The sequence below is a fragment of the Triticum urartu genome, chromosome 3A (genome assembly GCF_056163025.1).
Source record: "Triticum urartu cultivar PI428250 chromosome 3A, HENAU_Tu73, whole genome shotgun sequence".
Lineage (NCBI taxonomy): Eukaryota > Viridiplantae > Streptophyta > Magnoliopsida > Poales > Poaceae > Triticum > Triticum urartu.
The window spans coordinates 638,319,928-638,336,738 of NC_141875.1; the positions used below are offsets into that span (position 1 = coordinate 638,319,928).

A 16,811-nucleotide genomic window follows, 5' to 3' on the forward strand; every position below is an offset into this window, starting at 1 on the left:
TTGTAGGAACTGTGGTTCCGGAATGCTACCATGACGACTCTCTGATGCAACATCCATGATTGCCATGTGCTGGAACCGTGGTCACTGGATGCTACATTCATGGTCACCACGAGCTGGAACCGTGGTCACCGGATGCTACATCCATGCTCACAACAAGCTGGAACCGTTGTGACCAGATGTTGCATCGACACCCACCAAATGCTGGAACCAGCAGAGACGAGTACTGGCAACCGGTGATGTTCCAGCCATCGGCACACTGCAAAGGGGTTCAAGACGGCGTCGCGGCGGGGCAACCACGACTACTTGAGGCGCTGCTATCATGGACGACCAGCTCGGGGCGCGGTGATTTTTTACCGGATTCAACAAGCGCGGCGCGATGGAGGTGGAAGAAGACGTCAAACGTTTACGCGTCACTTCAATCCACTTTGATTTGACGGTTAGGAAAGAGCGAATACAACGGGCAGGGCCAGTCGGATGACCGGCGCCTAGTAGTCGCCATAAAAACCATTTTGTGCACACAATTTGGTAGTTCGCAAATAGATTGTCTGACATTAGGGAAGCAATTCTTCCACAACGCTTGGTTGACTGGACTGAGTTGATGCGCTACACGACAGTACAAGAAGCAATAAAAATGACATTCATGTCTATAGACCACCTAGCGACAACTACAAACACTAGAGAGAGCTGAAGGCACGCCGCCACCATCGGCCCTGCCTCACCGTAGCCAGGCAAACCTTGATGTAGTAGAAGTCAGGAAGTCGTCGTGCTAAAATCCCAAAGGACCAGCACAACATAACAACAACTGTCACCGATGAAAAGAAGCGTAGATCAGAAGGATCCAATCTGTAGACGCACAAACATAGACGAACCATAACCGAATCCAAGACGATCCACCAAAGACAAACACTGACCAAATCCCTCGAGTTCTGCCAGAGACACGCGTTCACACACCCTTCGATGAAGCTAGATGCACCACCGGAACGAGGACTAAGCAGGGAGAACTTCATTTCATCTTCAGAGAGACGTCGTTGTCTCATCTTTCTGAGCACACAAACCCTAAACAAACCTAAAGAAACGCCTAAAGACAAAGCAGGAGCCCTCCCGCCGGCAAGGGATGGGATCCACCGCGCAGGAAACCCTTACGTGGGATTCGCTCATGGAAGGAACATGATGAAAATGTTTTATGGCCTTCCACGCAACCAACAAAGCTTTAGCAGCCAAAATCAACGCCGGCATAATGGAGCTGTCAAACCGAGGATGTGATGTACGGATTTGTTGATTTAAAATGAATTTTGTTTAATGTGGCAAACTAAAACCGAGTTCTTTGATGCTACAACACTTTTCAAGTTGATCTTGCTGCGTATGTCTTGCATTGGTTTCACACTTTTGGTGCATATGGTATTTGTACGGTGTTACAGTAGTTAAAACAGTACGTTGCCTAATACAGTAGTATAATTTTCTGTTGCATTGAGATGTTTCTTATTGCACCAAGTTTTTATTGGCAAAAGGAGGAGAAAATACGTGCGAAACGTCAGGCTCCTAAATCTGCAGGAAGAGAGAAAAGGATCATCCAGGATATAATGACCGAGCCTGTGAAGTACTGATAGACAGTGGACTTGCAGCACTTCGGCTCATCATTTCCTGCCTCAGCCAATATGAAGCCAAGCACAACATACATTTCTTTTTAACAAAGTACAACATACATAACGACTGGCAGCAGAGCCAGGTCAGCTTAGCTGTGTTCTGCCTCTCACAAGTATCCTCAGCATCCATTTATTCGGAAGATGCCACACATACCTTCAAAACCTGCCCGGTCAATAGGGAATACTACTAGTAATATTTACTAGCACCACACGGGGCTCTCAGGGAAGACGAATCTCCTGGACTTGCAATCTCCCTCGCTGCTGAAGCTCGTAGAGCATGAGCAGTGCGGCGGAATCCATCGCGCTCTTCTTATCCGCAAAGCAATCCCCTGTGAGGCTGATCACATCACTATTCGGTATGTGCAGTTTTATGGTTGACGCGAAGGTGAACCCTTGACCTTGAGGCGTAGGCGTGCTATCACGGAAAATGGGTAGATTTAGCTGGTCAGTTTACACAAGCTACCTGGAAGGACACTCATCAGTAATCACAGGGAGAGACAGCTTTGAGGCAAAAGTACCTTTGTTCTACCTTCGCACAATCGAAATTAGGAGCTGGCCATTGTAACTTTTTGCAGAACTCATACAGTCCTGCACGGGGTCCTCCTTTGCTCATTCTCACCGGCCAGTCCACTGCGTAAGTGAGACATTATACACAGTTCCAGTGAGTTGACAAGAACTCGTGCTTGGGATGACAAACAAAACATACCTGGTTTATCAAGACTGGCAGCTATCTTTGATCCAGCTGATCGCTTTCCCCTGGTTGGTGTTGAAAGTTGTATATCCATTGCATCAAAAATGTTACGACGATCCTGGAACTGTTGCGTGTTGCTTGCATTCTTTGGTACTATAAGTCCTTCCTCCTGCAGAAGAAAATCGAACATTGATGGGTTGAACTGCTGGACCTTGAAAACAAAACGATGTCAAAATAGTGAAAGCACAAAACAGAAAACGGGTACCTCAAGGTCCTTGAGTAACATGGAAGCTGCATGTGCTTTAGCATCCTTTTTGCTCTTGCCACAACCTTGCCTGACAAGGAGCGTCTCCTTGAGTTGCACATCCAGAGTAGCCTCTATTTTGTCTCCATCTGTACACTTAATTCCATCTGTACACTTAATTCCTAGAAAGTACCCACTTTTGTTGCACCATTCGAGAAGCTCTCTGAAGGGAGGTAACTCCAGCTTCTCAGGTGTAACAATAGGGGAAAGAAGAGGTTTGAAAATACCCCAAACTACCTCCAAATCAAGTTTTCTATCTATAAGAATTGCACCCGCAATACTTTCTACAACATCACCCAGAACCTGCAGGGCAAAAGAAAGAAAACTATGATATTAATATAGATAGGTGGTCAACTACACTAGTACACGACGATTCTGGAAAATGAAACAGAAGGTGAATAAAAAAATTAACAACAGTAATACCCATAAATAAAAAATGTGACTAATAATCTATTTAGCCATCTTGAGTAAATCATACACATCGAAGGCAAAGGAAGAGAAACATACCTTAGGCCCTCTTAATGCCGCATCTGATAAAAGGTTGAGTTTGTCCGTGGAAGAATTCTCTAAACTATCCACATATTCAGTAATATTTTCTGGTAATTTCCCAGAAGAATGCTGGAGAAACTGATATAACTTATGCTTCACTGCGAGTTGTGCAAAATTTTCATTGTTTACTGATGCAGACCGTAAATCTGTCAGCTCCCCCTCATCGGTGTCTTTATGACTAGAGAAAAGATGTCGTGTTAAAAGAATATCCAAGACAGCATCACCAAGGAACTCCAGACGCTGGAACAAATAGACGCATTCAGTGTTTTCCAGTAAGAAAATTGAATAATAAAGATTTGAAAACACCCAACATGAATAGCCAGCTAAATTAAATTTAATGCTAACATCAGCCATTACCTCGTAGGAATATCCTTCTGCTGATTCCTGCAGTGATGGGTGGGTAAGAGCTTCTAGCAGAAGACCTTTCATCAAAAATACATAGCCTAGTTTTGCTTCAACCTTTTCAATTACATCATTTTTTGGAAGATAAGTCTGCACAGATGCACTCAAGAACTGACCAATCAATTCTTCCTCAACTTCAACATTAATTCCCAACCATTTGAGAACAGCCATAGCTGCTCTTAAGCCACCTTCTACATAATATGCACCGATTATAGCTTCGACGCAATCAGAAATTGTTTTGGAACACATCCATCTGTGTCCCTTATCACACAGCTGGCCTACTTTCACATTAATATCCTCAGTGACAACCTCAGAATTTACTCGGCAATTACAAGGAACAGGATGAATGGAGAGCTGTCCTGGTGCAAGCCATCGACGAGGATCAAATGCAGCATCACGTATATAACCCTATGAATCACATGCCACCAGTTACAGGATTAGTCTGTGATAATGTTAACAGTCCACTTAACAAATGCAACATTTGTATAGATTGCCCAGAATGAGATACAATTTACCTGTATTTTGTGTTCAATTCCAAACCCATAAAGTGCAGCATTAGATATTATATCAACCCTACTGGATGTTAACTGCCCCTCATCCATGTTAGGAAATTTTAGGAAAAGGTGACAACTAACGACATACTTCAACACAGAATCTCCCAATAATTCCAGACGCTCCATTGAGAAGTCTTCAGAGCATCGAAGAGTTGTGATAGCTTCTAGAATCTGAAGTGCATGTGCAAATTGATTATGTCCATTTCATGGAACACAATAAACGTAATGTATAGAAGTGATAAAAAATACTAATGCCGATTTCTTACCAGAAAGCTTGATACATTAGAATCGTCATATGAAATTTCACTCTTTAGTTGACTGGCTAGCATTAATGCCTCTATACGATGCATCAAAGATGGGAACAAATAAAATGTTCTTAAAATGTCATCAGAAAAATTAAGGGGAATCAGCAACTCTGGGGGCATGTGAACACGGTTGTTTGCCTTAGTTATATCTGATGTGCCACCCTTTTTCTTCTCACCGTTACCTAGAAAAGGCAGCGAGCAGACATGAGGCTCATATATAAATAATCAAGCAAAGCATGAACAATGAGGACAAGATATATGGCGAATGCACCCGTCTAATTAAATGAGCTCATTGTTAATCATGTTTGATGCATGAAAAACGAAGATGATTTATGTAATAATTCTTCAAGAAACTACAAAGTGACTAAAACTGAAACTGGCTACAGAGGGAAAGACAAGGACCTTCATCTCTGAGCTTCGAGGAAAGAATGTTGTGAGGCCTATGACTGGGTTTCAGCACTAGTAGTGGCTGTGAGGGATGACGAAGAACTATGCCATACCTGCAAATGAAATAAATTAATTTAACATATTATGATTGAGCAAGCACATGAATATGCGCAGTAACAAACATACTTCTTCTCAAAGTATTCTGCAAAGGTGCGGAACTCTGTTCCTTTTTCATCTGATACACCATCAAATGTGCTATTGGCAGATAGATCGGCAACATGAAGAGCAGTATATATCTTTCCTGTGTGGACTGCCAGCACTACCACATTTCTAAGGAAATGAGTCTCACATGAAGTGTTGGCGAAATGAATTAGATCTTCATCATTTTGGTCGAAATCAAGTATTCCCTGTATGTTCATTTTTTCTTCAGAATAAATCTTCCTCAAAAGTTTAACAGCTGTTGCGGCTTCATCAATCACTCTCCAGTTGATGCATGTAATACCATGGGACTCCACAGTAGGATCCATAGGTAAAATCAAATACATATTTGGATTATTCCAGATAAACGTGTCATCTTTATTGAGAATAAACTCCCGCGGAACGTCGGATGATTTTGATCCAGTGAACAACTTTCCAAACAAACCATTGAACAGAAGTACTTGAAATAGCTTTGCTTGCTCCATCTACGCGAGGAAAACAGAATGAATCTTTCATATGTTAATCAAAAGTGACAAAAAGAACAGGGATAACAATGGTAGCAAGAAGAGAACACAAACTTGAGCAGACCTGTTGAACATCCAACTCAAAAAGGCCACAAGGAGAGACTGAAGCTTTCACCATCTTGTCATGTAGAAACAGATCAATATCCAAATTAGCAGCTTCATGTGCTATAGTTTTATCAATTAACAGAACAAAATCGGAGTATTTCTGACCAACTTGGTCACAAAGAAATTTCATTCTGTAGCCTTGAAGCTTAACAGCAGTTCTCTCTGATGCCCAGGTACCAGACAACCCACATACTCTAGTTGTACCATGTAGCTCCTTTCGTTTGGTTGTACCTTCGTGGAGGCAATAAAAGATTGTCATCAGAAATACAGGTTCCTTTTTATCACAATTAACTCAGGAATAAATATTTTGTAAAAATATACAACATTTAGAGCTTAGTAATAACTCACCTACACCAGCCAAAGATGTGAGAACGTCAGTTTTGTTCACAGATTCCAGTGGTGGCTCTTCAACAGATAGACAAAGAGAGTCAGTAAGTACTCCTAGCTGATGCAGCTGCTTACATGCATCAAGACAAACAAGCTGTTTTGCTTTCTTCTTGTTTCTTGCTTTTGGACCCACCAAAGGTGGCAACATGTCACTAGATGGTAGTGTTAACGTACACACAAAACCATCACCGTAGTTGGTGAACTCAAACAAAGGTTTTGTGGTGTCGTACCTGTGACATGTTCAGAAATGTAAGAACGTGAAATTGGAGCCCTCCACACAAAATGACAACTGGTATCGCAGATTTACAGGTGTAAAATGTGTAGCCAAGAATAACCAGACTAAAAAATGCGATCACCATACTTGTCTCCTGGAAGCTTGTCACAGTATTGGACGATAACACTAACGCTAGAACCAGCAGTTACTTTTGCTCCGGTTGTGCCTACAAGGTATTCATTTTTTTCTTCAACTGGGAAGAAACCAGGGAGTAGATCCTCGGAATCTCTGTTCAAAGCAGTCTCAACCATTGACTTCTCGCTTCTCAAAATGGCAGATATCAAATTATTTTGTTTAACATTTTCCCTGCAAAGAACATCGCAATTATAGCTTCTTTGTTTTCCCTTTTCACCATTCCTTTTTGCAACCATTTAACACCACAAGCATAAAAAAATCTAGAATTAACAGCCAAGTGAAATTTTACCTTTCAATCATTAGTATGTACTGAGAGTCCTTCTGGCGTGCTCGTCCACGTGACTGCATATAACTACGGGTAGTCTTTGGCAAATCAAATCTTATTACACACGAGCAGTCTGTGACATCAATACCCTCTTCTGCGACATCCGTAGTAAATAGTAAGTTCACCTACATTTAGTCCAGAATGGGAAGACAAAGAAATGTCAGATCACAAGGACCAAATTTCCCTTTCTCTAAATGTCGACAGAATCTAACAACCTTTCCAGAGCGAAATGAATCCAGTGTGTCCTTTTGCATTTTAGGGGTCAGAGCGTCCACTGAAGAACTCCCTCCAGTAAGAGAAGAAAATGTAAAATGTGAGAGGTGTCCAATTTTCTTCATTGTCCGTTCCATGGCTCTAGCAGTGATCTTTCGATCCACAAAAATGAGGCATCTGACATGATCACAGTTACTGCTAGGAAGAGAAGCATGTCATGTCAGTGTAAAGGAGCAGAACTATGTCATCATGTGAGGTAAAACCGTAAAAGTAGCGTATTTACCTGAAAGAGTGGAAGATTTGGATGAGTTCATAAAGCTTTGGTGAAATATAACCCGTCTTAATTGCTTCCACACATCCACTCTCAGAATTTAGAAGCACATCGCTGCCTGAAATGACAGGAACTCATTACAGATGATATATCATACTTGATCTAGTGGTAAATGCTACATTTATTTAATATTCTTCGGCCAACAGTTTTGCATAATAGTGTAAGGCTGCAAAAAAGATCATCGGAATAATAGGGTATTGCTGGTTTTAGTTACACATCATCACACCTTGCTGGAGGTGCTTGTCAATTATACATGACATATCCTCAAAGAACTTCAGATGAAGCACTGAAATTTCTGCAAGCAGGAACGAGCTATTTGCAACACTTTGAATATTTGTGGCATCAGAAGCTTTCTTCAGCCAACCTTTTCTCTGACCCCTTTCAATGTAGATTTTGGTGGCCTACAAGGAACATAAAGTATTAACTATGGCGTGATGCCCTAAATGTCAAATAGTGATTAAAAAATTAAGATAAAAACTGCATTACATGTTACATGAAACATTAGAACCAATGAATCTAAGAGATACCTCACTAGCACAAAGAAGACCAATATCATCGATGCAATACAGGATTTTGGCTGAAGAATTGGATAGACGCCTCCGTGATTCTTTAGCTATTTCATCGGATTCTTTATTCTGGTAGTTAGGCTTATTCTGCAATGTAGTTATTAACGCATCGTACTGCACGAACAAAAATTAATTGTCCTCAGAAATAAAATCTCGAGCCACTGAACTTCAGTAACATATACTTAAACAGTAGAGGAGGGACTAAAATGAGAGACCTCAGAATGCAAAAGTCCCAACTCTTCACTCAAATCCTTGAAACAAACTGTTTTTGGGTCATAGTATCTGTCCACTTCTTTTGCAGAAGGAGCGCAAAGCTCTATCTCTGCTCTATCAGCCACAGCGTAGATCTGTTCAAGCAAAACAGAAATATATAGGTTGAAGGCCACAATCTAGAAACATATCTGGATATGGATATATGTTTGGAGTTTTTTTTCTAGATCCACAGGCACTAGCCCTTGTGGCTTTTAAATTAAAAGAGAACAGATACTAGGTCGAATGCGGTGGGCCACTAGGGGCCACGACCCCACACACCTCTAGCCAATTGGTTGATGCCCACTTCTATATGTTTGCAGTTCAATGGACAAAAATAGAATGCTGCAGTGATCACAACTAGAATATTGTGCAAATACCTTGTATAACCAGAAAAATAGGAACTACCTTAGCATTTAGAAGCTTTTCCAGTTCAGTGAACTGAACTTCACAATCCAGATTAGAAGAGACACCTATAAAGATGACAAAGAAAAATCAAAATCATCAGAGAAGATTTATGGGGTGTAGAAGGAAATCAAACCTATGGTAGATACTACTCCCTCCGTTCCGAATTACTTGTCGCAGGTATGGATGTATCTAGATGTATTTTAATTTTAGATACATCCATTTCTGCGACGAGTAATTTGGAACGGAGGGAGTACGACGCAAGGGAACTTCAGAAATATTGACAGTCCATGGCAGAAATACAACTGAAGATTATGCCCTTGAAGAGTTCCTTCTCTGGATTAATGTTTCTTTCACTTGGCAATCACATGTCACGTTTAGTAATTTAGCTCATGACCTATATGCTATTGTTCATAAGAATGTTACAGTGACCTTTCATCATAGTCTACGATCAAGTTTATCCATGCCACTGTATTTACTGTTTAGCATTCACTTGTTTACCTTAAATTATGTATTTGACACGAAGTTCATCAGTTTATTTAATATATCTGACATGCAAGTAGAAACAATTCAAAGCATGCAGTGTTGTACGCAATGTAGCAAAACAAAAAAGTATTTTATGTATTTGTGAATGCTTGCCTTTCCTTATAACAGGCGAGGCCGTCATACCAAACACCTTTGGCTTGTGGTCAGATTGGTGATAGTAGTCCTGCTCAAAACATGTCCATGGCGAACACAACAATTTCAGAATGATTATAAAAAGGAAATGTTCAGCACAACAAGGTGATCTGGTGTTTCACAATACCTTCATTATTCTCGAATAAGGGTGTTTGCCAGTTGCACGATGGCACTCATCAAATATCATAAGACTAACCATGTCCAAGCTCAAGAAAGCTTTGCCTAAAGCACTTAGCAACACATCTGGTATCATCACCATGACCTGCAATGTTTCAATGGCACTCCAAAGTAAGTGACAAAAGCATCTACATACAAATGAAACAAAGCATAGCACTGATCAAAATTTAAGAAAGGTATAAGAAAATGGGCCTATGTACGAGTCCAATGCACGAATGAAGTGGTAGTAGATGTATTGTTTGTTAGCCCAGTATCGCACAGATGAATTGGCAGAAGTTATCACAGATGACGCATCAAGCGATGGTATGTTAATAAGGGGTAGGGAGACTAAGAACGAATACAGATGAAAATAAAATTATTTCTTGGTCAAATAAGCAGAGGACGACTCAGAAAGTATGAATATGCTTGTTAAGTCGACTAAATCGTTATACAATGGTATTAGATATCAACTGTCAAGGTCTTTCAATGCAAGTCAGAAGCATTTAGGGGCTGTTTGGTTTTCGCCTGTGTACGCCCTGCCAATCTTGGCAAGCCAAATAATTGGCGTAAGAATTGGCCGCCCCAGACTTGCCAATGATTTGGCGTGAAACTGAACTGGAGGAGTTGAGGTGGGCTGGGCGCACCAAAAAATTGGTGCCCATCCAAACAGAATGCCAAGCCTAGTCAACGACCAAAATTTTGGATCGGCAGCTGAGGGCTGCAATCCAAACAGCCCCTTAATCTGTCTATATCTATATACCAATATGATCCAACAAATCTCAGACATCAAACAGTGTCAATCCAACGGCCTATATTGCTCCAATGGCAAGCGCTCAACATGTTTAGCATGCAATTAATAACATACGAAATATAGACTATCCATGTAATTACGCGTAATTGATATCCTACCTCATATTAACATGCAATTAATTTTCTGCCTAATATCAACATGCAATTAATTTTCTACCTGAGATCAACGTGCATTGCACGTACGCAACGCATTTACCGGTGTTATCAAGTAGTATGATATAATGAACAGAAAAATTCAGACAAGCATTGTTACCATGATACAATGAACAAATGAGGAACCAACAGGCCTGGACCAGCAATTACCTGAGATTTCGATATTTTTTCTTTCCATCTCTGAGGCGTCCAGTGATCAACCCCCGAGGCACCGCAATACAGCTCCACCTCAAAATCTGTGTGGGTTTTAATCACCTCACATTGCTGCGGCAACAAAATGTCAGAACATACTAGTTTCATATACCAAGATGAATGGACGGTCACCAGCCTACATACTGCAGTAGTACAACCTGTGTGACGAGCTGAACTGTTGGTGCAAGGAATATGATCTTCCCGTTGTTATTTGATTTGTCCATCTTTTCCCCAAACTCTTTCATGAGCATCACGGCAATCATCGTCTTCCCGGCTCCTGTGTCAAGCATTGCAATCGTGTTTCGGGCCTTGGCAACCTCAAAGACATCGAGCTGGTATCTGACCGATTTCAATATCAGAAAGCAACATCAGGCACAGTACTCTTGTCTGATCATACAAGACTGTATAATCCTGCAACAAAAATAAAGAAATGGTGCCAAACCTTCTGGGTGTGAAAACTTGAGACTCCGTCTTCTGCCGCTTCTGCCCGTCTGCTTCGTCTCCTTGAGCACACGACTCCGATGGCCTCTTCAGAGGGTTCATGTTAACTGCCCAAAATCCAACAAACAGTTCAGCGAGAGAGATCAATGGCGAACCCCAATCCTTAGAAACCCCCTCACCAATTCGAACAGAATCAAATTAACTCGAGAGGAGGGGGGGAAACAGAGTGCTCGTGTTCTGTCAGAAACGAAAAGCCGGAGCACCTTAACCCCCAAAAACCCTCGCAGAAACTCCCAACTGGCAGAAACCCCAGAGCAGAGATGCCGAAGTAGATCAATGGCGCCGGAAAATGTTCTGGAAGCGCCCGCGTGCCCGGATTAAGCCCCGCGGAAGCTCCAACATCAAGCCAATCCGCCGCCATTAACGCGAATGCACGGAGCCGCAATCAACCGGGTCGAACGCGCATTGCCGAATCAACCCCGGCGGCCTGATCGGCAGGAACGCCGCAGCCGCGAAACCCGAACCGGCCGAGAGCGGACACAAAACCCCAAGAGGGACGCGCAAGGCGGCGAGGCGAGGCTAGGTTGGTTGCTTACCGTCGGGGACGGGGGCGGCGGCCTCCGCCTCCGCCGGCGCCGGCGCGGGACCGGTGGCGTCCATCGCGTCCTCGCCGGCCTCTCCGCCTCCGGGCGCCGATTCCGGTTCCGCCTCCGCCATGGGGGAGGGAAGAATCGTACGAGGCAAGCTTCGGAGTAACCCCCACTACAGACCACAGTACTACTACTACTACTCTGCTTTGGGGTTTGTGGTTTGGCACTGACGCGCGCTGGCCCACCGCGAATGCGCCGTCGGGTCGGATCCCTCGGCGGTTTATATGGGGAGGGGAGGGAGGCGTCACGGCGGGTGGGGTCGGATCCCTCGGCCGCGTTTCTGCATCCGGAAGCAGACACTGACGCGGCCCCCTTTCCTTTCCTAAATCCAATTTCTTCCGTCATGTCCCTCCTGCCCTGTGTGGCGCGCGGTGGGGCTTTGGCGCGTGCCACGACGAGGCTGACCCGTGGGGCCTGCAACGGGCTCGGTGGCCTGCGGGGCCCGGTGGTCGGCGGGGCTGGGAGCCTGGGGTGGGGTGGTCGCTTGGTGATTCCCCTGTGGACTGTGGTGGTGGGTGGCGACGTTTGCTCCTTTTGCACTGGCTCGTCGTGTCCCTCCTGCCCTGTGTGGTGCGCGGTGCACGGTAATTCAGGCCCGCGACCACGGGAGAGAGAGAAAGCGGGCGGACCGGCCACGGTCCACGCCGAAAGGTGCGGCTTCCAGTACCCGGCTTCAATCAAGAGGACACAACCAAAACTGTCAAAAGAAAAGAAAAGAGGACACAACCAAATGTTGCGATTTCCATGTGCTCCACACTGGCGCATCCTAAAGTGGAGCACAAGTGTGCTATTTATCACCAAAAATTCGCTCCGAATAAAATCATGCTACACAGAATACATGAGTAGGTGAAGATCATGCTTTATGTCTCCTCCATTTGCTTTGTGATATTTCTTGTTTATTTGGATACAAACACTATGTTTCGGTAAAAGAAACGGGATATCATGTTTTCTTTTTTTGTGTTGGGTCCCATTTTATGTGGGACATGTCCAAAAAAATAGATAAGCACGCGTCGCGGCATAAATTACAGTGCCTAAATATAGCACGGGCTTTGAATCGATCAGGATGAACCAAATTCTTTTTGGCTTTGGAGGTAAAGACTTTGGGTTTTTCTTCCTATCATTGATCTGGAGGTGCAGCGGTCACTGGTAACTAATGTCTTCGGACCAGAATCACATTCTCTGACTTGCTACGACAAAGTAGTATAGCTATAATGATTCGATTTGGAATGAGCTAGCGGCCCATATCGAAAATTGCAGCATGCCAACTCATGTCAAAACAAAAAACAAATCTAATTGTTTTTGGTATAGCTCTGAATGGTAACAAAAACATCGATGTGGTGCATATGACACCGTATAGGTCTCATAGGTCTCGTTGGTTTTTCTTGGGGGGAAGCCTTGATGTTTTGTTTCTTGATAACTTCTCTACAAAAGCTCTGTGCCTGCCACGCAAGATTTTGATGTTTCTTTATCAAGAGTTGAGATTAATAATAAGCTAGAGAACACATGAGAGAAATGGAGTGGCCGGTACCATGGATGGTGGGCTAGATAGATAGTTTTTTTTTCTTTTGCAGGTAGACAGTTTGGGTTTGATCCTCAACTCTGGCTTAACTAATTTAATATTTGGTCTCTGCTCGTTTTAGAGAGGTCACTTGGTGTCTTATGGATTAGCCATAGTTTTAAATAGCATGCTATGACATTCTACGTTCCATGCTAAATCACGCTAAACTGTACGCGATGTGTTTAGTTTTAGGCCATTTCAACTGGTATGGCGGTGCTATTAGCAACATGAATTAGTGTGATCGACAATTTAGTCCATCCTTCGGCTTTACCTTAATTAAATCATCTTTCCTAGACATAACTTATTTTCCTTACTCTATCAATAACGCTACAGATAAAGGGGAAAAAATGAGTTGTTCAGTTCTATTGTTCAATACCTAATTTCACTCATTATTAATAGGCTTACATTTTATCTGAAAATGCATATACGAATATGGTGCCACGCGAGGATGGTATCATGTCAGTCCGCTACCACGTGATTCATGTAGTATGCATACCATAAAACATGTATAATTTTTATCGTAACTCTGAAAGATGGTATTAAGGAGCGTATCTTGATAATTCTCAAGTGCAAGGAATTGTTGTAGCACTTTTCAATGAAGGCCATGGTAAATATGGAGCGTCGAACCCGCAAGAAGGTAAATGTAAAATCAATATTATCTCAGGTCATATCTGCCACGCTAATACAACCCTGCGTACACAGAGTGTTTGCTTTATCTAGAAACAATAAATAAAACTATGTTGCGGGTATAAAAAGGTGACTTTGCAAGATAACGAAGAACATATACATAAAAGATGGGTGTTTCCTAAGCAAGGATACAATAAATACAAATGGCAAGTGTGGAATAGTGGTGGTATGGTGTGCGAAATTGTCCCTAGGCAATCAACTAAGTTACTAAAGCGATCATCGTAATTGCAGTTTATATGTGGGAGAGGCCTCTGCTAACATATTATCCCTTACTTGAAATTTTATGCACTTATGATTGGAACTATTAACAACCATCCGCAACAACTAACAAGTTCATTAAGGTAAACCCAATCATGGAATTGAGATATATTGCCTCCCCCTTCAATCTAGTATGTATCAATTTCTATGGTCTGACGAGGTTTCAGTCACTCCTGCACCCATATGCATAGTCCTATCAACATACAAATAACCCTATGGTGTGATCCACATACACACTCATATGATGGGCACCAAAGGACAATAACATAATCATGAGCAACTGAAATCAATCATAGTGATTCACCAATTAACCCATAGGACAACAATAATCTACTCGGACACAAAGAAGAGGCAAGAAATCATCATAATAATAATCAATAGCATCCAAACACCATGTTCAAGTAGGGGCTTACAGTGGTATGCGGGGGACTGAACCGCCGAAAAGAGGTGATGAAGATGTTGGTCAAGACGACAATATTGACAAAGATGATCACCGCGATGATGGTTCCCTCGGCGAGAGAGGCTCCCCTTTGGCTTCTTCCTCCATTGCCTCTCCTCTAGACGGGGAGAGGTTCTCCCCTCTGGTCCTTGGCCACCATGGCTTGCCCCTCCGAGATTGGATCTCTTCTCTCCGTCTCACTGTTTTTCGGCACTATTTTTTGGCCAAACACAATTTCTTAAATAGCCGAAGATTTGTAACTCTGATCAGGCTGATATTTTGAGGGGATCTTTCTCCATTTCTTGTGGCGAAAGAAGGTCTCCAACAAATATCCACAACCCCCACGCTGGCACAGTGTGCCCGGGGGTGGGTGCAAAACATGAACAGACACAGGGCACTAGATTAATAGGTTAGTCCAAAAAATATATATATTGATGCCAAAAATATGTAAAAGTGGTATGATAATAGCATGAAACGATGAAAAATACATTGAAGACGTATTAGCATCCCTAAACTTAATCCACGTTCGTCCTCGATTTGGTAAATGATAATCAAAGATAATTATTAAACCTGATAATAGTGGTGGCAATGGTGAAACCGGAAGCTGCTAGAGCTCGGACACTAATGAATGTATTTTTACACCCATTACATAATTGTTCAAACCTGTTAGTCTCAGATATTTTGAGAAAATCACTCTGATCTTATAACTAATGACTAATAAATGCAAAAGATTACAATTCCCATTGTTTAATTTGTTTCTGCAGGAAAATGCAGAACATTCAAAGAATAGTCATGCGTCATCCTTAGCAAGTTATAGCAAAAGTTGAGGAGCATGAAAGTGAAATGTTGTTAAAAGAAAGAGAGTTAAGCTCCATGGCTTGAAACTAAAAAACGTCCATGATTATTGAAAGCTTGAAAAGTACTGATTGCAAAACTGTGATATGGATTATGCTCATTAATTTCCATTTGGAATACTTTTCCTCATAGTAGTTACTTATCCGGTTGGGAGCTAACATATGTAGTTCTTTAACTGAATATAGGAAGGAATTTGGAAAATCTTTAGATCTACATTGACCACAATAGAATACTAGCAGGTAGTGCACGGCATGCCGCTGCGCCTCACTGGTTCATCTAGGGATTATCAAAGCGTTGCATGCTTTTTTTTAAACTCGGCATATATTGGGTAAATTTAGTAATACAGAGCACGAGAGAAAAGAGAGTGAAATAAGAAAACTATTGGTAAAAGCTATATTTTAAGGGAACCCATGAGAATTTGGTTTACTTTTTTGTGGATGAGAGTTTGGTTTACTTGACTATATGAAATCCGAAGAACTATCATTAAAATCAATATTTTAGAGTTAACCTATGAGAACTTGGAAAATTTTCGTGCGTTGCCACAGACTAACAAAAAAATGCACATACAAGCATGGAATTAATTTCCTCTCTCAATATAGAAAGACTCCAAAGGCATATCCATTTAATCTCGGTCATCGAACAATATCAATCCAACGACCTGGAGCGCTTACTTTCCGACAGGAATAGTCTGTTTAATTAGGTAAGTGCGACGTGGTTCCATTAAGAGTTTAGAGATGATTAGAAGCAAAGTTTTGCTCCCCCCACCCCCGCCCCCACCCCTGAAAATCAGGGGGGAGATTAGGTGTATAGTACTCGTGTAGATGCATGGATGGGTTGCTTGCATGGTCTAAGGAGTAGATGGGCCACCGTTGTTAATTTGGAAAGGGAATGTCAAGGTCAGAATCTGATTGGGAACGGATGAAGGAGGTCGTGCGTTTGCACAAGCGATCATGAAAGAGTCATTTCGGATTGATCCATAAGCGCTCAACATGTTTAGTCTACAATTAATATCATATCATATCATATATAGCATCAATGTAATCACAAAAATAGCATATAATTGATGTTCTACCTAATATAAGCATGGAATTAATTTCTTCTCTAATTGATGTCATTCTATATGTCTTTTAGGAAGGTAATCTCATAAATATGGTGTGAATTCTGGATTTTAATTACGTAATATTTACGTGATTGAATTGAATTGGCGCCTGCCAAAGCAAGCACGAAAAACCAAAAGGTGGGTCGGACTAATCAATTCGAACTTTAGTGGGAGGGTGAGAAAACCAACGTGGGGGTGGTGGTCGGAGGTGGAGGCGAAAATAAACCATGCGTACCGGATTACCAACTCCCCTTTTAGGAGTAGAGATCATTATTAAGGTATTGTAAT

The 16,811-nt window shown here is 42.1% G+C and overlaps 1 protein-coding gene across 3 annotated transcripts; it reads right to left on the reverse strand.

Moving 5' to 3' along the window:
- Nucleotides 1–1,656: 1,656 nt before the first annotated feature.
- On the reverse strand, nt 1,657–11,829 carry LOC125545667 (endoribonuclease Dicer homolog 3a). 3 transcript variants are annotated; one of them, XM_048709689.2, is made up of 26 exons: nt 11,574–11,829; nt 10,979–11,084; nt 10,695–10,875; nt 10,495–10,608; nt 9,353–9,487; nt 9,187–9,256; nt 8,551–8,615; nt 8,109–8,240; nt 7,855–8,007; nt 7,554–7,728; nt 7,280–7,385; nt 6,999–7,194; nt 6,748–6,908; nt 6,411–6,629; nt 6,011–6,279; nt 5,622–5,893; nt 5,022–5,518; nt 4,851–4,948; nt 4,410–4,630; nt 4,105–4,314; nt 3,545–3,997; nt 3,146–3,427; nt 2,600–2,941; nt 2,350–2,503; nt 2,162–2,273; nt 1,657–2,058 (listed from the first exon to the last, which is right to left on the reverse strand). In XM_048709689.2, the coding sequence occupies exons 1-26, from the start codon at nt 11,692–11,694 to the stop codon at nt 1,863–1,865; spliced, it is 5,040 nt and encodes a 1,679-aa protein (XP_048565646.1). In that variant the 5' UTR covers nt 11,695–11,829; the 3' UTR covers nt 1,657–1,862. The 3 variants fall into 3 exon arrangements, with proteins under 3 accessions (XP_048565646.1, XP_048565647.1, XP_087369875.1); XM_048709690.2 differs by having other exon boundaries at nt 6,999–7,191; nt 11,574–11,828; XM_087513749.1 differs by having other exon boundaries at nt 1,998–2,106; nt 2,173–2,273.
- Nucleotides 11,830–16,811: the final 4,982 nt, after the last annotated feature.